This window comes from Aquila chrysaetos, chromosome 16 (assembly GCF_900496995.4).
Source record: "Aquila chrysaetos chrysaetos chromosome 16, bAquChr1.4, whole genome shotgun sequence".
Taxonomy (NCBI): domain Eukaryota; kingdom Metazoa; phylum Chordata; class Aves; order Accipitriformes; family Accipitridae; genus Aquila; species Aquila chrysaetos.
The window spans coordinates 14505472-14529165 of record NC_044019.1 but is presented as its reverse complement, the minus strand read 5'-3'; the positions used below and the strand labels follow the sequence as shown (position 1 = coordinate 14529165).

The 23694-nt window shown below is 37.2% G+C and overlaps 1 protein-coding gene across 4 annotated transcripts in view; it reads left to right on the top strand.

The window, feature by feature from the left end:
- The window catches only part of OTOG (otogelin), a 110958-nt gene that overhangs the window by 19642 nt on the left and 67622 nt on the right, over positions 1-23694 (top strand). For 3 of the 4 annotated variants that reach the window (XR_003926878.1, XM_030038772.1, XM_030038771.1), the window contains exons 12-23: positions 446-571; positions 1850-1958; positions 2775-2821; positions 3723-3868; positions 10657-10789; positions 11760-11937; positions 13759-13883; positions 15367-15579; positions 16719-16884; positions 17424-17498; positions 21353-21396; positions 22574-22727. Coding sequence is in view for 3 of the 4 variants with exons in the window: in XM_030038772.1 (XP_029894632.1) it covers positions 446-571; positions 1850-1958; positions 2775-2821; positions 3723-3868; positions 10657-10789; positions 11760-11937; positions 13759-13883; positions 15367-15579; positions 16719-16884; positions 17424-17498; positions 21353-21396; positions 22574-22727 (1516 nt within the window). In the remaining variant the exon portion in view is untranslated. Of the gene's footprint in view, positions 1-445; positions 572-1075; positions 1151-1849; positions 1959-2774; positions 2822-3722; positions 3869-10656; positions 10790-11759; positions 11938-13758; positions 13884-15366; positions 15580-16718; positions 16885-17423; positions 17499-21352; positions 21397-22573; positions 22728-23694 lie in introns of those variants that run through there. The other variant, XM_030038774.1, reaches the window with a different exon arrangement.

Genomic DNA, 23694 nt, shown 5'->3' with positions numbered 1-23694 from the left:
TTCATCTTGGAAGTCACAGAAGGTAAGCTTGAAAGAGATCATCTAATTTTTCTGCCTGTCTGGAACACAGGGCCAAAACTGCTTTGTCATTCCTGACAGAAGATTTCCCCCGTGTTTCCAAAAATGTTTAATGGATGTTCTGTCAGTTCTTTTGCTGGTCTGAGTATCTAAGTAGCTCTGCTGTGAGAAAGTTTCCCTGAGTGTTCTTTGGTGTAACTTAAGATTATTCCTTCTCAATGCACCTTTAATGGACAGAATACGAATGTATGTATATTCTCTGTGTGTGTGTGTGTGTTATGAAAGTTATTGTTTCATTGATCTAGACAACAGATAATCAACTGACATACCAAAAAGTAAATACCTGAAAGAAACATGTGCGATCCATTTAAGCCCTGAGGCAGTAGCACAATACCTTTTCATTTCTCTACCTGTTTCTGGTTTTTAGTGATTACCTGTGCTGAACCCTTGACCTACAATGAATGCATCAGCTGTTGCCCTGTTTCATGTCGTCAACAATCACAATGCATTGTCAGTGAGCTTCCCTGCATTGATGGGTGCTACTGTCCAGATGGCAAGTTTTGCTTCTCAAATACGTATTATTTGATTCCATATAACATTCAGATTGTTCTCCCCCAAGTTTACATAACTATATAGCCTGGCTAGATTAAGGCATTCACAGGAGCTCTTTGTAAATGCAGTGCCAACAGAGTGTGGATGAATGACCCTGTTTTCCTCATAACTGACAAGATCCTTTTCCTTCCTCTAACAAGTGGGAATAGGTTTCAACACAGATCCACGTTCTAGCCATAGGGCTCCACAATTTGAGTTAAAAATGGGGTTTGCTCTGTTGTTGACAGGGCAGCCATCCTCCTGATTCTGGTGGTTACTGCTTGGGGTTCTTTGGGGGTAATTTTGGTGCGTTGTTCTGTTGGAGTGTTTTGTGGTGTGGTGTCATGGGGTTTGGGTTTTTTGTTGTTGGGTTTGGTTTTGTTTTGTTTTTTGTTTTTTTTTTTTTTCTGAAGAAGAATGTCTGCAAGGTCAAGTGCTTAGGAGAGCTCAGAAATGTGACATGGCTAAAACTCATTCATGTGGCCAGAAACTGGTTTTGATACTGAGATTCTTACACTGTTGTATGGCTCTGGCAAGTAAGGTATTTACCAATGTGGCCTATAGCAAAACTTTACCCTTATTACCAAAATATACTTTGGTGTCCAGTTTACCCCTTGTTACTGGCTTCTCTTTGGGTACATAATTCTATGTAAAAGAGGACAGAGAAAGTTATGCCGTGGATCTTCAAGTCCTGCCTTTTATACATACCCTGATGATTTATAAGGATAATCATCTTTGTCATATATTTTATCTTTTATAGGCTAGTAAAGTCTTTTAGCTTCTGACTCTCTAATAATGGAATAATTAAAAAAAAAAAAAGGCAAAAAAACATCATAATAAAATAAGGACCAAACAGTGCCTTAAAACATAGAGGCAAAGATTTGTAAAGGTGTCAAAAAAGAAGCCAAAGATACTCAAAGCAGCATGGTTTGGTGTTTTTGTGTGTGCTTTTGGTTTTTTTTGTGGGGGTGGTTTCCTCCCCCTCTCACCCAATATTAAATACTTGTTATTCATACTATTGTTAGTGTATCTCAAGCAACTTCGGGACTTGGTCCATGTAATATAAATTATTTAATGTAATGCAAATGCACATGTATTCTGCAAAAATGACTACTAAATAGTCTAGAGGTTTATTATCATACATGACCATTTATGTTGTTCTTGGGTATACTTGTTAGTGCGCCATCAGCCATCTGTACAGATATTTAATTTTTTTTTGGTGCTGTTTTATTTCTTCTAGGCTTAATTTATGAAAATGAATTGTGTGTCAAGCCTATGGACTGTCCTTGTGACTACCATGGAAGTTTATTTGAAATGGGTTCAGTAGTTTATGAGGAATGTAATAACTGGTTAGTAATTTTTCTTTCTATGCTGTAGACTTAATCCTTCCGTGGTCATGAGACAACTTCTTTAAGGCCTATTTCAGTTAAAAATTGAATAAAGTTGATAAGTCCTCACTGTTTCTATATACAAAAACTGTTGTTCTGTATATGTTTTGCAACGAAGGGAAAGATAAAAGAAGCTATAGAGCTATTAATGTGGAATAAGAGCAAATGACAGATATTGCAGAGAATACTGTAATGTTTAGTATTCTTTTCACCTTGAACTCTGCCTCAAACTAAAAGGAATCTAGAATTCAAAATCTTAACAGGAGAATTACTTTGACTTTATGTGTTGTCTCACTTGGACACAGAGCCTAATGTCATTATGACACTAAGCTGCTGTTTTGGGAATTTCTAAGTTAATTTTATAAAAGAAAAGTTTGTAGGAAGAGATAATGCCTTTTATTGGATCAACTTAATTGAAGAAAACCAGTGAGCTTGCAGATGTGCAACTTCTTCACAACAGTTCTATTTTTTTAAAGTAATAAGATTCAAATTGTTTGTGTTTATTCTTCTCAATTTTAGTCATCCTTAACTTTTTATAACCGTTATCAAGGAGCTAAAAAGAAAGAAGAATGTTACTGGATGCATGGATGAAATTTCACCTGATCATATCCTTGTGACAAGTTCTTGCTACAGCTTCCAGGCATTCTAGTGACTCTCATAGCTCTGTTGCACCCTTTTGTGAGACTCGAGACACTTGGTGCTCATTTCATAGAGAAGGGACAGCCATATATACTTCACAAAAAAAAAAAGTATGAAATATTTTTGTTTTTATTTCAGCACTTGCACTGGAGGAAAGTGGATTTGTACAAATTTTACATGTCCAGGTATGTGAAAGTCTTGAATACTTAACTTAATAACTGAATTTTTGCTTGGAGTAAAATATTACTGTTAGATATTAATGTGATATTTCATTATATACTTTGTATTTTTATTTCTATCAAAATATAAATGCATCTACACACACAGTAGATTAAATATTAAAATGGTCTGAACAGCAGGCGTCTGCCTTTCAGCTTAGCACAGTAATGTGTCTCCCTATACATCACCATAATGTCTTTGGTAGATGACACTACCTGGTCATTCTTGTCATTCAACTAAATGTTTCTCTGCAGTCTTCACTTGACAGACTTATGGCAAGATTACTCCCCCCCACCTCAGTATTGCTGGCTAGTGATGTAGTATCTAGGTATTGTACAAATATCAGTTAAGAATTTTCACAATATGTCTGTGGAATGAGGGGTGTTATTCTCACTTCACAGATAGGCAGCTCAACTATAGAGATTAAGGCCAAAAGGATTTTGCATGTTAAAGGTACCCATGGCCTCAAGGTTCTTAAAGCTGCCAATAGATTCAAGCACTGGTCTCAGAGTTACCAGTTAACTGTGGAAGTGCTTAATGTTTCTGCAAATCAGTTTTCGGAGCCACAAATCAAATACCCAGAATGTAAGGATCACACATATTATTGCCTCCTTTTGGGGGAGGAATTGTTTGGGTATCCTGACCTGGCATCAGGTAGGATGCCATAACAAAAGCGTAACAATACTCCATAACAAAAGCAAGGGTAAGGTTCAGTTCCTAACAGCGTTCCTAGTACCTGGTTATAATATGAATACAATTTTATAAATTACAGCATGTATCAGAGTGTATGAACTCTACAGCAGTAATAACTGTTGAGAGTACACTGACTTTTCTACATGCTTAAATACGTTATTTGTTGTTTGTCAGCTGAATGCTCGGTTTCAGGAGACATTCATTTCATGACCTTTGATGGGCGCAAATACACTTTCCAAGCTACCTGTCAATATATTCTAGCAAAAAGCCGTACATCTGGGGTGTTTACCATATCCTTGCAAAATGCTCCTTGTGGACAGGTAAGGCTTTGAACTTTCTTGTAATGTTTATATCCTGAAGGGTTTATTAATTGGGGAGGGGAAGTATTAAAGAAAAAATGAAAGGTACCTGCAATTGAATATATTTAAATTAATCAGTAGCAACAACTTTCCTTAATGATGAAATAGTTGTTCAGCAACAGTGCAGAGGAAGTCTGTACAGAAATTGTCATGTTTGCTTGCGGTAAATAGGAAAGATTATACTAGTGTTCTGATTCAGTGTTCACTGAGTTCATTCAATAGCATGTGGTGGTTCACGCAACAAACCCTGGATGATGACTTGTTTTCTTGAGCTTTCTAAGTCCATCTTTGTGGATTTGCAGCCAGCAGAAAAGAAGCCTACTGTTTATTACTGCTTGAAGGAAGAATGACTTTTTTGTGCCTTGAATATAGATTTCTCTTTCAGCTTTGTTCTTGCAGCTTGAAATTCACTTTTACTTATACCTATATGAAAAACTTTGGATAGCTTTTGGGACAGCTCTTTCGGACATGGGGATATGTATGCATCTGTGTTGTTAAGTTGTATAATTTATTTCAACCAAACATGCATGTGCATATATGTAGCTGATACTAAGAGTGCTCCTACTTTATATTTGAAAGTTTATGATACTGGACGCAGAAGTCACTAAATATTTAATCTGCTTTATGTCCAAGACCCATTCTGTTTCCTTTGTTGTTGTGTACATGGATTTCTGAGCATGTATTATAATGTTGTATCTGTGAGGTATAGAACACCGGTAAGATTTGTACTACAGCATTTCATTCTTACTACAGTCTTGATAGGTCTTGTAATTTTGAGGAAGTTAAGGCAAGTTAGAATAGACCTTAGACATATATAGGTGGTGTGAGAAGTGTAGTTGACTGAGTTGAGCTGTCTTCTGCAGTTGGGCTTTTCTCACTGACTTTGCCCTTATGTGCATATGTAGAACTCAGAATTTGGCCCACATTTGTATTAGGGTCACAATGCTCTTGTGGATGCCTACTTATTAAGCTGCTGGACTTGCTGTAGGAGCAAGATGTTAAACTTTATATCTTGGTCAGATTTATGTTGTGTCTCCAATGGTCTTGTGTAACAATTTTTACCTAGGAGTAGCTGTACAGATACTTGAAGTGTATATAGACTTAAATATGACTCTTTGCTGTATTTCTAGACCATATACAGTATGTTAGGCCAGAATTTTAGTTCTTAGCATGATGAGCTTCGATATTGTTGCAGTTAAATACTTCACATAAAATCAGATTTAGCACCATTACTTTTTACTTCTGTGGAGGTAACTACTTACACTTAATTCTACTAGTTTTCCTTTGTGTTCTAAATAAATGTGTGATTCTCTGAGTCCTTTTAAACTAATGATTGCATTCATTGTTCTCTGCAGCTTATATTGTTTGTGCATTTGAGATTTCCCTGAGAATAAAAATGGTCATATTAGTTGTTATGCCACACTTTCTAAAGACATATTTCACTAAAGTCTTTCTGTCCTTCTGCATTAAAACCTACTTCTCTATGTGACCGAAAAGACCTTTAAGCAGAAGGAAGTCATATTAAAGCAGCATTGACAAATTTATTACAATAGAAATGATTTATTTGCAATCCAGGTAAGCGATGGGAGACTGAGCACATGGACTCCCCTTCTCATCTCAGTGATAAAAAGTGAGAGGCAAGAAAAATAGCTTCACTAGATAGAGACCAAATATATTTTCCAAGTGGATGATCTGCAAGGAAATGTCCTACTATCTCTTCTATGGTTCCTAGGAGAAGTGCACCAGGACATCAGGTGAAGTTACGTGACAGGCGTAGAAGTTACCAGTGTTGAACAAGTGGATTCTTGTGTTGTGAATAAGACTGCTTTGCTATGCTCTTAATAGCCTCTAGCTCCTTGAGGTAGAAGAGTTACAGTGGGGGCTGTGAAATGAGATCTTGGCAAGAACATGCATGTTAAAAAAACTTCTAGCCTTTTACCTCTGTGTGCATTGTTTGGCTTGGGAAGAATCTGGTGATCCAGCCAGTTATTTCCTGTTGATAGGATGATTGAGACTGTTTCAAGATGCAGTATATCTGATCGTTGCTACAATTCCCCACTTCAAGTGCACATTTCACTTAGCTTATTCTGATTTCATTGAGTTTAGCTGGCTTCATTCTGTGCTAACCTTGGGATCCCGAGTCATCGAGTAGGTTCGTATCATCACCTAGAAGAAAAAAAAAAGTAGAATAGCTGAGAAACAAAAGGTAAATGTAGGCATTCAACATAGGCATAAGTCTGTTCAGTCAGCATAATATTCTCAGAACTTGGCAGAGTCAAAGAAGCTTGAGGAAGGTGGTTGTATATTGAAGCTGTGTCCTGTACTATATGGTTGAAGATAAGCAAAGGGGATCCCCCAAAAAACACTGTAGGCAGCTTTTTTATCAAATAAAAGTTGAGGCATGATTGACTTCGTGGAAGCCCACAGTGAGATACGTTTCAGCCTGACCTGTTGAAAAGCCCGTCAATGGACAACAGAGGTCTGGAGCAAATATCTGCTATGGCAATGTGCAGGATATGTATTGTGGGTCTCATTCCCTTTTGTGTTACAGAACACTTATCTCTGCAAAAGACAGAAATGTGCCTTTCGGTTTAGTTGTTGTGGCGATACTTTTGTTGGGGGAAGTGATAGTTGAATTAGTTGGCTTTCTGCAGCGCTTTTGAGACTGCAAAGAGCCTTGCACTAATTCTGGTATCTTCTTCACCCTGACTTAGGGACTTTGCTTAATGTGTCTCTATGTCCAAGCGGTTTGTAGGTGAAAAAATAGATTCTCTTGGCTTTTACTACACGTTGGGCTTCATATTTCACCTAGCCTTTAGCAAAGCTAACCTGATCAGTCCCTAATAGAGACAGCCTTTTACAGAGGTTTGAGTGAAGCATTCTGGACATTAACTGGGTGATCAGAGGTTTATGTGGTGTGTTGCAGGGTTACATGCTGCTAATTTAATTATCAATGTACAAGTGGTGAGAGGGCAATGAGAACAGTTTGTGTACTGTTAATGCAAGAATGTGGGGCTTCAGTGCAGCTATTCAACTGTCTTAACTATCAGCTAGCTGGTAGCACTTGGTAGAAGTGCTGCTTTACAGTTCCCTAGGCACCATCCATGAGCTTGTTCCCGTTTATAAAAATTAATGAATTGAAATGGGAAGCTAAAGGATTTGTAGTGCAGTAGCTCATATTTCTTGGTGGTTTGAGATTTTATGTGCTGTTTTTTAAAAAAACCAACTTATCAGTCCCATCTCATTCAAGTAGATTAAAAAATGTAGAAAGAAAATACCTGGGGAGATTTTTAGCTCTCTGAATCACAAAGAATCCAGTCATCTAGAGCCTTAGAGTTGGTGACACAAACAGTCATCAGACAACAAGTTATTTCAAAATGATGTGAAACTTTGTTTAAGCACTTTTTGGAAGGAGAATCAGTCAAGTGATCAGCACAGCTTAACCTTATCTGAGTTTCAGTGACAACCTCACTGACTTTGTAGTTTGTATGATGAGAAGGTCTTCTGAACATAGAAATCTTTTTTAAGTGTTTAGTGAGAGAAATGGCCATTCCTGTGAAAACACCTGCTGAAAGTTGGCAGGGATAGTGCTGTGAAAGAAACAGTTCATTGGAACAGAGAATAATTGTCAGGCAAAATTTCTCCTTCAGCATGAAGGAATAATAAAGCTTTTGTCAATATTGTGTAGTAATGTATATACTATGGTGGGTTGTTCTCTTGTCTCTGGTCCACTATGCATATTCTTTTATTTTCTTTTATTTTCAGCTTCTTAAAAGGTTGACAAAATTGTCTATTTGTAGCCACTGTTGCTGAATGATATGCTCAGAAACCTAATTTCTTAGCAAAGAGGCAAGACAGCAAGATAAGCTACAGGAGCATGGCTTCACAATGTATATGTCTGTCTTCACTGTCAGTCCAAAAGAGCTGGTTGACCTGATGAAATATCTACAGTTACTTTTATAATTTGCTATTTTCAAGTTTCATTTTATCATTTCAACTGTTGGTGAAAGATTGCTCTTGCACTATTATTTAGACATGGAGAAATTCTCAATGTAGTTTGTACACACACTGTGTGGACTTGTGTGTCCATGGTACTTGAAGGACTGACAGATGATCTGCTCTGTGCTAGTTCAGCATCTGTCAAAGCCATGTGCTAGCGTTCAGAGATCCTTACAGCTCTAGTAATTGTTTTCAATGAGTAGGGCAACATTTGCCCTGTGTTAGGCAAATCCCAGTGAAAGTCAGTGAGAGTTGGATAAAAGTGTAAATCTTTGAACTGAACATCCTAATCTGTTTGCACTGTGAATGGTGCTATTCACAGTATAATTTTGCTGTTAGTGCGACTATCCAAAGGTAGGGATCTTTTTTACTAAATCTTGTTCAGTGCCTCTTTCAGCACTGAAGATGCTTAACATTTCAGTATTTCATCATCAGTTATGCCTTCACTCTAGGCAGTGGGACTGAAAGTGCAGCCTCCTGCACCTCTGCTGGATGTTTCTAGACTGCAGCTCAGGGCCAGATCCAATCAATGAGAAATTTCCTCCAGTGAGACCTAGATTGCTCTTTGACTAAGTGATTTCAGACATGTTTTTGTATGTTTTGGTATATAAGACATTATGAGACATTGAAGATGCATAATTAAGATAAGAGTAAAATGAACAAATAGTGTGCCAAAAGTGGCTGGACCCAATTTTTGTCATTGTTCCTGAGTATCTTTTAAACCGTTATGAGGTCATGCAGTGAAGGAGGCTGAGCAGAAGAAACAGCAGTTGGGTGTTCCCTCTTTCCTCTGTAGGTGGCAGGGAATAGGCAGTCTCTTAACTTTATCCAGCCACATTAAGCCAATGTAAATAAGCTGATGCCTTAGAAGCTATAGTAAAGAGATTTGATTATAGCAGGAGTGGCAGAAACTTAATTCCTTCTCAGAGCAAAGAGAAAGTAGAAGGTGGACTATGATTCTGAAGTCTTTCAGCATGTATCAAAGTGAATTACAGGATGCTGACATGGTAAAGTTCAACTCATCTCTCGATTCACCTCTGTACCTAATTCTCTGAGATAGAATGTTCTTTTTAAAAAATTCAGCAGTGATCAAATTCATTCTATAAAGAAAAATCTGGTAATCTTCTGTGACTAATAAGCATGCATTAATGAACATTCTTTCCTTATTGGCTTCGAAAGCCAAAGTACCTGTAGTTTTTCTGAAAGGTGGAAGTCCTGGGCTGGAAACTTTGATAGGAACTGACTAGTGTTAATCATCTATCTGGCTAGTTGCCATGTTATTTAGTACAGGTGTACTTGTTACTGTGATATGTTGAAAATGTTCGATATGCAATAGGCCTCAGACTTGTGCTGCTTTCTACCTGCGTGGTATGGTGAATAGTTGAAGATCACTACAGTAACATAAAACGTGCAGGAATATTAAGTAGTTTGGGACTTCATTTAGGTACCAACCAGTTTCAGGACTTGCTTTAAGACTTCTCTTAGGCTGTCTTAAAGGCTTTTCTGTCTGGGTGTTTCTTCATGCTGAAGTTTATAAAATACGGGCCATGTGGGCATTCATGTCTTGCATTGGAATCATCCACCTTTAAAAGTAATTAAAGTTTAAAAAAATGGCTGAAGGTTTAAAAACAACTTTGTCTATATATCAGCATAGGCCCTAATGAGTTCCTTAGAAACTTGAAAATGATATACCAGAATCATGAATGGAAAAAAAATCCAGCCTAACAAACACAGAGCAAGTGTTGTACTATAGTTGACTTCCATTTTGATGAAAGCAGTTAACTTGAATTCAATTCTTGATATTTAAGCTGTTGTGAAATTTTCTTGTGTAGGGCATGTAGCTTCTTTATATGGTGAAACTCTAGCACATGAGTCTCAATACTTTTTTAGGATTTCAGTCAATTAGCTGCTTTTGGTAATGTTGACAATTAAGTTCCACTGAAGAGTGAGGTAAACGAGGTTGATCTAGGATTTCTTTGGATTATGTTTCATCCAGACTGAAATGCAGTATTCCTTTTCATGTTTTTTCTATATATTGTTTTGAGTTAGAGAGCCAAAATCGAAATAAGAATAAGGACTGGTAGTAACAAAATAAGCAAGTCAGGCCAGTTGGATGTCGTGATACATTGCTGACACAATGCTGCCTTTCTTTCATCAATATTCATCCAGGGAGCGTATGAACATACACCACAACTCCTCTCAGAAACAATGAACTTAAATGCTGTTTTAAATAATGATTCACAAGATGCTTCTATCTTTCATTACTGTTTGCCTTTAAAAGAATTTTATATTTTAAATACGCTTTAAAAGAATCTGGGTATATCAGAACACTTTAAAGTACAAATACTGATTTCTGTGCACTGCTGTGTGGATAATGCAGCCTTGTTTGTGAGCATTCACTCAGCCTCAGTGGGTCTTTAATCACGGGGTCTCATGAATTGCAGGTGTCTTTGTACTAGGCTATTTTAAGAATTGTTTAAGTTTCTCTTTCCAAATCCCACTTTTGAGCTGTATTTGCATAACAGATTAGAGTTATATTTAAACACACATGTGAAATCATTCAAAATAACTAAGTTTTCTTACTTAGCTGTAAAGATGTATGTTTTCCAAGGGCGCTCTGCTAGCTAAGAAGCAAGACAACTGAAAATTTTTGATTCCCCACTAATTATAGCTTTACTCAAACTCTTATTTAACATTCATCCTACTTAAATTTTTTTTTTTTTTTTAAATTGTTTTGCTCTTACTTGTAGAACCAGGATGGATCATGTATCCAATCAATCAGCCTTATTCTTAAGCAGGACCCCAAGAGGCAAGTGACTCTGACTCAATCAGGAGATGTTTTGGTCTATGACCAATACAAAATTAACCTGCCTTATGCAGATGGTAAGGAATAATATGTAAGCATTTAACTCGTATCAAGCACTAAAGCAGTATTTTAATGGCATGTGTGTATGTTGTGATACTGTCCATATTGCTAATATACTGAAGTGGTATATTGTTAATATCAACATTTTTAATTTCTTATGAAATGTTTCACAAATTAGCTGCTGATGGTAGGAGTTATACAGTAACTGTATTGGGCTAGTGTCTATGTTAAGATTATGTTCTGTCTCTAAAGTCCAAATGCTGTCCCTCACATTTACAAGGTTGGTTAGTTCTTTTCTAAGGGGAAATTCTTTTCTCTGATTCTTGACTGGATAATTTCTTTTCACTTTTTTGTAAGCAACTCAAGTAAATATAAATAGAAGGAGCCCTCTTTCCCCTTGCAGATAAGCTACAGATTTCCTGGCAAAAATTTTTTTTTGCTTCTTTTTGCTTCGATGAGTTTTTAAATCTCTCCCTCCCTGGAAGATATTAGCAAGTATTCCACATATAAATACGTGACTGTGTTCTGTGAGATTCAGTGTTAGCTTCAGTGAGAGTTTTATATGCAAATCATTAGTACATTTGATGTCTGTGGGGCCTTGGCTCTTTGGGAATTTCCCAAAAAAGGCTTTAATACAGGAAGCACATTGCTGGTGTTAGGATTAGGTTGTCTAAAATAAATCGTCTGCAATGTTTGTATCTTTAAATTGATTTGCTTTTAGTTAACCTTTATGAATATTCCAGTGAACTCTGCATTTTTTAAAAGTGTGGTGATTGTCATAAGTTTCTTGTTTTCTTTAAAGTCTAAATTGGTGTAACCTTGCATGAGAAATCAATGATTAGGGGAAAATAGGGCCTTAATAGGAAAAAAAAAATGTAACTTACATAAAAATAATATACAACACAAGCAGTGAAATGACAAGAAACAAAATGCAAATTAAAAGCAGGTTTCCTTTGCTTTTCAACAATCTCTGTTTTCACTCACCAGAGTTATTTGAAATACGGAAACTCTCCTCTCTATTTCTTCAAGTAAAGACACATATTGGATTACAGATACTGTATGACAGAGAAGGACTGAGGCTTTATCTTCAAGCTGACGGACGGTGGAAAGATGATACTGTGGGCCTTTGTGGAACCTTCAATGGAAATATGGAGGATGACTTTTTGTATGAATAGCTGCAAGATTTTTATTTGCCAGTATATGAATATCTACAGTTAGAGTGGTGGATGAAGTGTGTACTGAAGCTGAATGGATAGATACCAAGAATAATTTATTTTGAAGTTTTGTGTTAGTGCAATAGGTGGGAGGTTTTAGTTTGCTAACAGAAAATCTGTAACTTCAACTATAGGATATCAAGCCAGGTTTTGCTTAAAATATTTTGATATAAAAATACAGTAAAATACATATGACTCATAAGTGCTAGTTTATCTGAAAAGTTTTGTCCAAAATACGGAGTGGCCTATATAAGGGACTTTCTGCCTTCCTGCAGGCCTCTTTATCTCTCTCCAGCTCTTATTTTCTGCTGCAAGTTCTGATCTGCTCTCTCTGACAGAGCCTCTGTTGTTCAGTGTCTGCAGGCCAGCAACAGGAATTGGCTGTTGCCTGAGCTTCACTTTGTTGTAATGCAGCGAAAGGTGGTTAGAGCTGCCTGAGCACTACAGTCAAGACTGCTGTTTGTCCAGCTGCTTTGCAGCATGTTTCCTACAGATACTGAAGAAAATTGGCTTCCAGGGCATCGAATAGCCTAATGGAAGTAGGAGAAGGAGAACATGAATTTAGAGTATGACAGAATATTTCTTTCACCAAGGGGGGGAGGGATGGGGGGTGGAAAGTAGGAGAACATCTTCTCTCAAAAGAGTTGGAATTTTTAAAATTGAAACTAATAGAAAAATGAGAAAGCTCTCCATAATAGTTCCCATTTAAAAACACACACACACATTCTAGTGGATTTTTGAATAATTTTTATCTTAAAGATTAAAAAGTATTACCAGAATATTGTTTATAATGAGACTAGGAAAACATGATACAGGATCTCAAGAGATATTATTTATGTAAAACTACTTGAAGTATTTCTCTGTTTGAAGCAAGTAAGTTTTGTAGTGTATTTTTAATGACGATGTTTGGGCTTTTTCAGTGGTTGATGTTTGTGAATAAAGCCCTTAAACTACAGGAACTTACGAATTGTGCCAAGACATGACACCAACCATAGCGTGCAAGCGTCTTGACATGTACACAAAACACCTGATCCACACCAGGTTTGGGAGACTTGCCATAGATGGTGGTGTCCTTTGCAATACCTCCACCCCAGCTACTTTACCAGAAGTAATACTGCTGGTTGTATGCCTAACACAATATTTTCCCTGGAGTGTCACATCCCATATTTTAATGCACTGTTTCAGTCATTCTCCCTGTACAATATTAATGTGTCTTGGTTAATTTGATCAAAGTCTTTCTATCTTTCAGCTTCTGCTGCGCCTCTGCTTACCTGGGCCTCATGGATATCTATCCAATTGCTTTTGGAGTTATATCTCTGAACTCTTGGATTTCTCTTCCTTCTTTCTTGCAGGGACTAGAGAGCCTGGGAAGTCAGCTACCCAGGAGCAGACAGGAAATTGTAGGTAGAGGAGAGATAAAAATGGATCAGATATACTTCTGCCGCCTCAGTGATGAATGAGGGTGCAGGCTTTCATGACAGTGGTGCTCCCTCCTTCTGTTTTGTGAAAATGGAACTTCGTCTGTTTTCATCTGTCCTTCCTTATGGAGTATCTAATGGCTCTAGAGCAGATATTCTCTTTCTTTTCTGGGCCTTTGCCTGGAAAGAAGAGGAGTCCTGAAACTTAAGCTGGCAGTGCTTTATGGGAGAGTGCCTGAGAATATAGAACAGTGGAAGGGGAGCTTAAATCAGCTCTTGTGAAGGGGGTGGTAAATCTGAGACCATTCTGTAAATTCAGTGTATCTTTTGTGACTGACTTCTGTTTTGTAAAAGATCTCCAGTTGGAGTAACTGAAAGCACCCCAGAGCTGTTTGGAAACACATGGAAAACTTCATCGGCATGCATTCTTGTGCATGATAGTTCGCAAATGGATCCCTGTGATATTCATCTGCAGGCAGGTGGGCAGTGAAGGTCAATTGTTATTGACAAATGCATTTCTACTTATTACATCTGTGCTGATTATCCTAGTTTGATCAGGTAAAGTAATAACCAGTCCTACCCACTGAAAAAATGAATACTTACAGGTAGCATTTGTTGAGCTCGATCCCCTGACAAATCATGTAGAGTATTGTTTAAATATTTTCTCATACTTGCAGAGGCACTTGCAATACTCCCTTTTTATTTCTGGTATGCAATTACAATGTGTAAAGCTACACATGCGTTAAAGGTTTGTGGTATGTCTAATATTGGTGATGCTGTTAGTTAAGATGGAGACTCAAAAATATTGCAGTATGCATTTTTGAAAATACTGAACAAATTAAACATTTGATTTAGTTGTCTGCTATGGAGGAGAATGAGTAGGAGAAAGATACTTATGCACTGCCAGCCTTTACATTCAGCTGAAAGTCTACAGTTGGGGAATGAGGCTAGTGGCTGATGCCATGAGGACCACAGATGGTCACTAAGACATCCTTTAATAATGATGACCTTTGTAGATCATCAGTTATATCCATTTCACAGTTTCTACCACTTGTCTTGGACTCTACACGCTTTTAGGCAAGATACAGAGGTAAAATATTGATTAAGGTTTTGTCTGTAATTTCAGCAGTGCTAGGAAATCATTATGTCTCTTGCTACAATGTCATCCTGTCTTCTAAGTATTTACACAATATGCAGCACTAAGAAGCTGCATTCTTGATAGTGGGTTTGGACATGAATGTAGACAAAAGTGGCCTGTACAGGAAGTCAGAAACTCTGGAAAAGGAACTTTGGAGTCCTAGTTTATGCATCTCTCTTATTTTGTGGGAAATAAAAATTTATCTCTTTTTGGGTGTGCTAATATAACATGTTTTTGACCACTATTGCACAATTATTTAATGCATTCAGAATTCAGATATTCAGATGAGTGCTTTGTTTGGTGCTTCTTATGTACCTATTTGATACTGCTCTTGTTCTCCTGTGCGATAGTGCTACCCCAACCTAGCAGCTCTGGGTGTGGTTGCAGCCTTATGCAACTGAAACAATGGGTAACACCACATTATTCTTTAAAATACTGACCTATTGAAGTAAGTTACTGGGAAAGACTTAAACACACAGGATTACATCTCTCTTCAGTTTATGAAAGGCATTGAGTGGTGTGTAGTATCTGCTGCCTAACCCACATCCATGAATCAGTTTATAGATAGGAGACTATATGTAGGCACTGTCTGCCTATTGTAAAGTTTTCCAAATACCTGAAAATCATTCCCAGAACAAGTTCAAAACTATGAGCAGCTAACTTTTCTGTCCTTCCGTACAGTTATGTAGGTGTTAAAGACAGAAGGATATATATGGCAATAGTACATAATCATCATCAGTTGCATTGTATAGAAGACACTTTTTATTCTAAGTCTTTTTAAAACTCTGCCACTGAAACAGTGTTTAATCTGGTTTTTTGTATAGCGTCTTATGCAGCAGAAGCTTGTAGCATCCTTACAAAAGAACTTTTTGCTCCGTGCTACCCCTATTTGAGTCCCGTTCCCTATTTTGAGCAGTGCAGAAGAGACACGTGCAAATGTGGACAGAGTTGTTTCTGCTCTGCTCTGGCCCATTATGCTCATCATTGCCGAAGATTTGGAGTTGTGATAGATTTCAGAGGGGGTGTCCCAGACTGTGGTGAGTTGCCTTTCACTTCTAGTCTTAAATAATTACTGTTTGAGGACTTTACAATGACAATCAGAAGATAAAAATAAATTGATATAATCTTCTAAATGAGAAGAGGATTAATTCTAGCACGATCATTTGTGTACAGGGCAAGGTTCTTTTTTTGTCAAGACAGAATTAGTACCAGTGTCTTCAGAGGATTATTCCTTATAGAGTGCAATAATATTAAATTCTTTAGTTTATATGAACTTTCAGTGATGCAGAAGATATTGATAAAACACGTAGTGTCCTTATGTTTGGGTTTGTTTTTTTTTTTTTTAATTATAGAATTGTAAACCCTATAAAACAACCCTAAACTGACACCCTTGATGTTTCAATAGGTTTGGCTCCATAAACAAGGCTGAAAATCTTTTCTAAGGAACATTCAGGAATGTAACATCTGGTAGTTTTCATCACATCATATAATTATCCATGTTGTAATGCATGATAAAGAGGATTTTGGAAAGTTGGTCCAGCTTAAGTACCTCAAGCTGGAACACCTCTGTGTACATCTAAAAAGACTAGCTTGCTTGCAGCCATTATGGCATGAATGGCTGTGTCCACTATGACTGAATGAATCGTTCAAACCATTTAATATTATTTTACTTTTTTAGGAGTATAGTTTTATTAGAATAGATTTTAAAAGTCACACTTGTCAGGTTTAAAATATGTGAATCTTTATTATTTCAAGAACTTCAGATCTTTTTTTATTTAGAGCTCTATAGGATACATATATAAAAGAAAAGATGGTATTGTGCAACATCTGCAAAGTACACACATTTTATTTATTGCTTTTAACATTTTCTTCAAGATGCTGTCCATTTCCCAAAGCCCCATGCACAAGAGCCAGGTGTTTTCAGAGTCAGAAGAAAAAAAGCTTCAACTGTTCGGTTTCCCCAGTGTAAATCTGGATTAACTGCGCAGACTTCATTGTACTTGTTATTACTGCGGATTTACATCTGTGTAGTTTACACAGCATAGTGCCAAGATAGCAATTTTAGTGGAATTTAATGTGATTGGGAATGAAAGAATAGAGATGTTTATCAGAAAACTGTTGGGAGGTACTTGAGTCTCTTGCACTGTAATTTGAGAGCTTTGTTTCATTTGGACAGCTCTTTCATGTGAAGATACAAAGGAGTACAGTATTTGTGTATCTACCTGTGGCAGAACCTGCCAAGCACTGTCTGTGCCAGAGACGTGCAGCAGTGATTGTGTTGAAGGCTGTGCTTGTCCCTCTGGAATGTATTTGAATTCCAAGACTGAACGTTGTGTACAGAGGTAGGTAAAGGTGCAGTTCTAATAGTCACACTCAGTATTTTAGACCACTGTATTTCAAGTCAGTGAAAAGCTATAAATATGTAACCTTGTAGATATTATTCATCTGTAAACTTGGCGGGATCTTAGAATTATACAGAACCCGTATGTTGATCAAAAATGGCTCTTCTGTAGTACTGACGCTCATCCAACATCACACCAAAGCTAGTTGTTACATATTGTCTGGTTTTTGGCATATAAGAGATACAAAAGGTGTCAATTGTAATGTAGAGGTTCTCCTTTGTTACTGATTTCGTTTGGAATGTGCTCAAGTTATATGACAGAATGTATCAGTAGTTACTGAGATCAATTTCTTGTATTTAAAAAAAAAAAAAAACCAAAAAAACAAACCCCCAAAACCCCACCCACCTAACCAAAAAACATCATCAAAACCAACAAAGCAACCAATCGAACTTAGAACAGCAATTATGTCAATGGGAATTTTTTTCTTCCTTCAATTTGAGTTAATCACAGTTACGTGGGTTTTTTTTCCTCTACTCCAGAAATGAATGCCCTTGTTATTTTCAAGGAATTGACTATCCCCCTGGAGAAAATGTTATGACATCTTTGGGCAAATGGTAAGATACAAAACTATTTCTTCCTCTGACTGAATGGTGTCTGTTTTTTAAGAGCTCTGTCAAATCATTTTGGCTAGCCTGTTGGTATTTTTTGTTGTTGTTTTCTAATGACACATACAGAACAAACCTGCATCTGTTTTCTATGCATGTCTGGAGTTTCTTTAGAACTTAGGTTTTCAGGCTGCTATGCTTATAATCCAATATATTGAAGTGCAAGGTAGAGAGAAAAGCCACTATCATTCTGTAGATCCATACTAATGTGGAGAGCTCCAAAAACCCCCAGACATTTCCTGACTGTCCATTCAAGTCTATTCTGCTAGACCTTCATTGCTATTCTCCTACCCTATACTAGATTGTAAATCCATTTATGAACAATTATTAAGAATCTGTCTTTGCTAGTATAGAATCAGTGTAAAAGAGCAATGTGGCTTTATCACTAAGAAACAACACAAATAACTGTCAACTGCAGCCAAAGGTAAATAAGCATCTCTGTTATTGTTCCTTACATTTAGCTTTTGTTCTTGTCGTCTTGTTCTTCCATTTGCCTAGTCATGACATTAAAGAAGAAAACTTGTTAAACTATTCTGGCTGCTGCCAGATGCATCCTTTTCAACAGTTAGTTTTATCTGGAAAAGGTTAAATAATGTGGACAACAAGTTCTGTAAAAAACAAGCTTTCAGAATTCTTTTTCTTGAAGTAATGTTTGACCTCTCACTGCCTCTATCAGTTAATTAAAAGCACAACACTTAATTAAAAGCAGAACAGACCAAATCATGTCTGTGATAGATCAGAGTAATACTTTAGTTTGTTGTAAAGGCCATATAAGAGATTAATATTCTCAGACACCTGTTGCAGTGGGGACACTTAGTAAAAACAGACACTCGTTCTCACTCTTACTCTTGTTAGCAGCCTAGTGTCCATAAATACTGATTGTTATAAATCTGTATCTTAATCATCGAGTTAGCTTACCTTTACCTTAGGGTAGATTCCCTGGAGAGTACCAGGCAACCCATTCTGCATATGGGGCTGTGCAAAGTTTGGGTGCACTGTTGCCTGCCTTCCTGGATATTTTTGTTCACAGAACATGTGTCAGACAGCACTGGCAGTCATGGGAAGGGGCTTCTCCTGGTAGAGTCTTTGATTTGTGTCCTTTTATCCTCCTCCTCCAGGGTCTAGTTTAGCTAATCGTGCTAAGTGCTATGGTAGATATTTGGCTGAACGCACACTGATCATGTGATCATCCACAAATGCATTTTTTTAGAAATGACTACAGGTGAAAATAATCTTTCTGTTGATTTCAGTGGAATTATTCAGGATCCGGCAGCTTATGTTCAACATGAACATGTTAATATATATCCAGTGGTTTACAACTACTAGTCCTTAAGATAAAATAAGAGATCTGTATCTCCTGTTTAGTCATGACTTCGGCTTGCTGTGTCACTCTTTCTATTAGAAACAATTATGATCTTTATTATGCTCTCTCTGTCCTTTTTCTTCTCAAGTACTTCCTCTTTGGAACTTCTACTTTCAAACTGGAATTTTTTCTCATGTTTGTCTATGGAATAGCCTTTCTGTTCTGTTGTTTTCAACCAGTTCTTTAAAATATTTTCATTGTGATATTGCTGTTGTGTCAGCTCTTGAGTTGCCTCCCTGTCAGTTCCCTTTGGTACTGCTTTGCCTGTTGGGTTAGTTATACTGTGAAGTCCTTGAACTAGGACACTTGCCCTGCAGTGTTTTGGGGTGTATCCACAACTCCAAACATCACAGTAGAATGGCTGTAGCATATACAGAATTTGATTCTGAATCTGTAGACTAGCAGTGGCTGTACGGGGGACGTCTTAGCCGTTGCAAAAAAATGGGAGAATAGTGCTGGAGTTCATGGGCTCAGGTTCTCTAGTGAAGCACAGAACCTGAAATGAAGCCAGTGCTGCTACATTTTTTCCTGACAATGAGTTGCTATCAGATCTGCTACCATTTTATAAAAGTACTAGACTATTTTGGCTGGAATTAGATAGGGGCAGACAGTATCATGTTGCTCAGTGCTTTCCTGCATACAGTATCTTGTTAGGGTTGAGATTTATGCAGTTTGCTTGTTTCTTTGCTGAACTGTGATATGCAGGGGAAACATGTTTTATTGGTTCCTGTTTGTTTAATATTTTGCTTATGTGAATGGGTATACATACTACAAGCTTTATGATACACTAACTTAAAATTTTTATTTTGAATTTTGGTTAGCATAGAGTAGTTTGAAATTTTTTTTTCAAAATCAACCTAAAAAGGTTCTGATTATGAACTGTAGTTCCAGTTGGTTCTGATAATAGTCACAATAGGTTGCTATTCCAGATTCCCATCATATTGCTGAAGCAAAATTAGTTTGAGACAGCGTGAGGATAAAAATTAGCAACTGCATCACTGTTTCCTCCTGTGACCCAAGAACAGTAAAATAGTAGAAACACTCATTTTGTTATAAATGAGTGTCGTGGTTTAACCCCAGTTGGCAACTAAGCACCATGCAGCTGCTCACTCGCTTCCCCCCACCCGGTGGGATAGGGGAGAAAATCGGGAAAAGAAGTAAAACTCCTGGGTTGAGATAAGAATGGTTTAACAGAACAGAAAAGAAGAAACTAATAATAATAATAATAATAATAATAATAACACTAATAAAATGAAAACAGTAATAATGAAAGGATTGGACTGTACAAATGATGCACGGTACAATTGCTCACCACCAGCCGATCGATGCCCAGTTAGTCCCTGAGCGGCAATCCCCCCTGCCCCCACTCCCCCCAGTTTATATACTGGATGTGATGTCACATGGTATGGAATACCCCGTTGGCCAGTTTGGGTCAGCTGCCCTGGCTGTGTCCTGTGCCAACTTCTTGTGCCCCTCCAGCTTTCTTGCTGGCTGGGCTTGAGAAGCTGAAAAATCCTTGACTTTAGACTAAACATTACTTAGCAACAACTGCAAACATCAGTTTCTTCTCATACTGAACTCAAAACATAGCACCGTACCAGCTGCTAGGAAGACAATTAACTCTATCCCAGCTGAAACCAGGACAATGAGATAGAAATTCATTATATTAGGAGATGTTTTCAGATGTGTAGATTGTTCATGATCCATGATAGGAGTGGTTGAGAAAAGAGGAGTGGTTGAGAAAAGAGGAAGTTATCAGTCTACTGTTACTGTGTTTTGTATGGGGAAAAGTCATTCCACTTCAGTTCAAAAAAACTGTTGCAGTCACAATAGCTTGTGATTGTATTATATTCAACACTGGGGTTTTACCTTCAACTATGGGATAAGTTAAGAACTGTTGATATTGTCAAGATTTTCACATAAACTAATAGCTTGCTTTTCAGCAGAGTTCTAAGCTGATGGTGTGGAAAATGGAGCATTTATAGTAGTGTTAAGAATGTTCATATAAGAGTACATTCCCAGAGCTTGCTGTAACATGTACGTACTTGGGTTTAGGGTTTTGTTTCATTTTGCTGCTATTGCTCATTGCATTTTTGTTTTACATAATGATGATTCTGTTATGTGCAGGGCTTGGTTTGTTCTTACTGCACTGACGTCTTTGGGAGCAGTATAGTGGTGTATTTCTGTATGTAATTTTATGTTAGCCCAGGCATTTTAACTTATAGTAACATTTTGCAGAAAGCAAGAGTTTGAAACATAATTAATATTCTTCAGGTGTTAATGCAATGCAGACTGTATCCACAGTTCTAATGTTCAATGCAAACATATTTATACAGTTACTTTGTATTGATTCGTACTGAATGCTTCATTGTTGAACAGAAAACATTAATATTTCAGATCTTCCTGGCTCTCTTTACATCTTGATGTATTTTTATTGCAGCCACTGCAGGGATGGAGTAATGAATTGTGATAACAACATAATAGGTGAGTGAAGAGAGAGAAAAGATACTTCAATTTCAATGAATATGTATCCTCCAATCTCTGTGGAACCCCTTATCTGTAGTAGAAGATTGTGCAATATTTACAAATGAGTAATTTGCAGGAGGGGATCTGTAATTCAGGAATTACACATTTGTGTGACTGAAAGCAAGGCTGGTGCAAAGCAGCAGCATAACTGTCCAGAATGCTATTAAAGCTGAGCAACATATTTTTCCCCAGAGCTTTAAAATACTAGTTTTTTTTAGATTGCTAATGTAAACATGCTTAGCTGCATGACAAACAGCAGAACTTCAGTAGAGCAAAGGTTAGCTTTGCCCCCTAAAACACGGTTGTAGGAACTGAACACTGGCATTAATTTTTCCCAGATATTTTTTCTTTCCTCCACAAACCCTGAGTAACTGAAATATGAAAAAATAATATTTCTTGTGTCATACTTAGAAAAAGCACTTGTTACTTTTTTTTTGTTATTACAGTATATTTTACATGTCATTAAGTATTATGGTCCATACTGTTATGATGCTCCTTTTACTTCAGTGAGAAGGACTTTTATTTGAGGTTTCAGTTCTAGAATTGCCAACTCTTTGGCCTTCAGCAGAAATCTGTTCCCTGTGCACCTGAAGGCGGTGGTTGTACTGATTTGACAATTATCCAGAACCTCTCTCCCTAATAAATAAATAAAAAAAACCCAGCAACCAACCAAAACCACTTTAAAACACTGCCACCACTTTGGGCATTTCTGTTGCACATACACAGTATGCTCAGCGCAACCTAAAAGCCATCATGTAGTAGAGTTGTTTTGTTCATAGTCAGTGGCTCCAGCATGGAAAGTTGCATCCAGCTCTCAGAACTTTTATTATGCTTTTTGTTGATTTCTGTTTCTCTGTTGGTAGTACTTTGCATTTCTGTTTTGGAGGGCTGATTCCTAAGTGACCATTTAGAAAGTCATGTCCTTTATTAAACGAGTATATTCATTTCAGTATTTTGTATGAGATTTATAGGGGTTCTGTGAAGCTAACTATGCTCAGGAGAGACAGGCAATTGGATGTTACTGGATGTTACGCTTTTGTGTTAACATATTGTCAATCTAAATCTATTGCATACCTTTATGGAATACAAAATTTCAGGTGGGAAGACTAATGTGTTTGTCACTTTTTTCCCCCAGTACACAGCTGCCCAGTTGGACAGATTTATATTAACTGCAGTAATCCACAAGTTGATCCTGAACTCATCAGAGAGAGAACTTGTGAGAATCAGCTGCTAAACCTCACTTTCTCAGCACACCTTCCTTGTGTTTCAGGTTGCGTCTGTCCACTGGGGTGAGTACAGACAGATTTGCATCTTTTGGTGCATAAACATAGATGACTACCTTCAATAGCCATTGGGTAATTAATTCTGCTGAGGACATACCACATTTCTACTTGGAGAATATGAGGTGTCAAGGGTGAGCATCCAACTTGTGAAGGCTTACCACACAATGATACGGGCCATTGAGGACATAAGAAATGGTAAACCAAGAGACAGGTGGAGCCAAAGGTCTAATATCTCACAATAATAAAAACAAAATAATAAGAATATAGAAAGGGCATTGAAATGATTTGATCCAATCCCTGTACTACAGCAGAATCATGTTTACCCAGGTAATTTTTTTCAGATATCTAGCCTCTAATTTGAACATTTCACTGAGGGAGGCTTGTTTCTTCATTCCTAGGCATTATTTTCAGTATTCTTTCCCTCAAAAGGATATCTTAGTTCTCAGCTGTTTATGCTGAAAATGTGTAGATGAGCTGTTGTTGTGTTTTGGAACCAAGCACCATATTGCTGAGAGATTTGTGAATATAAAAATAGCGATTATGTATTTAAATTATGTTGCTTTTGACAGGATTTAGTCTCTTAAGCACATAGCTTGGAAGTTTTTGAGTATTGTCATTCTGAAATTAGCGTTAATGCCTTGAGAGTATCCTCAAAACAAAGAGTAAAAGCCAGATCCTCAGTTGAACTGGATTGAAAGAGCTCAGTTGAAGTCAGTGGACTCGCTCATTTATATGTAGATTTTTGTGTCATGGTAAAAGATTGCTACTCAGACTTCTGTTTTTTACCTTAACATTCAGAAGCATGACATGTCTAACTGTTCACATGAAATGGAACCCATAATTAGTCCAACTCACAATGTGGTACATTGGTGAAAAAAATTACAGTGCTAAGACAGATTTTGAAATTAACTGGAGGCAGACTTTTTCAGAATTGCAAAAACTCATCCTGTTGGACCTGGCTGATACCCTTCAA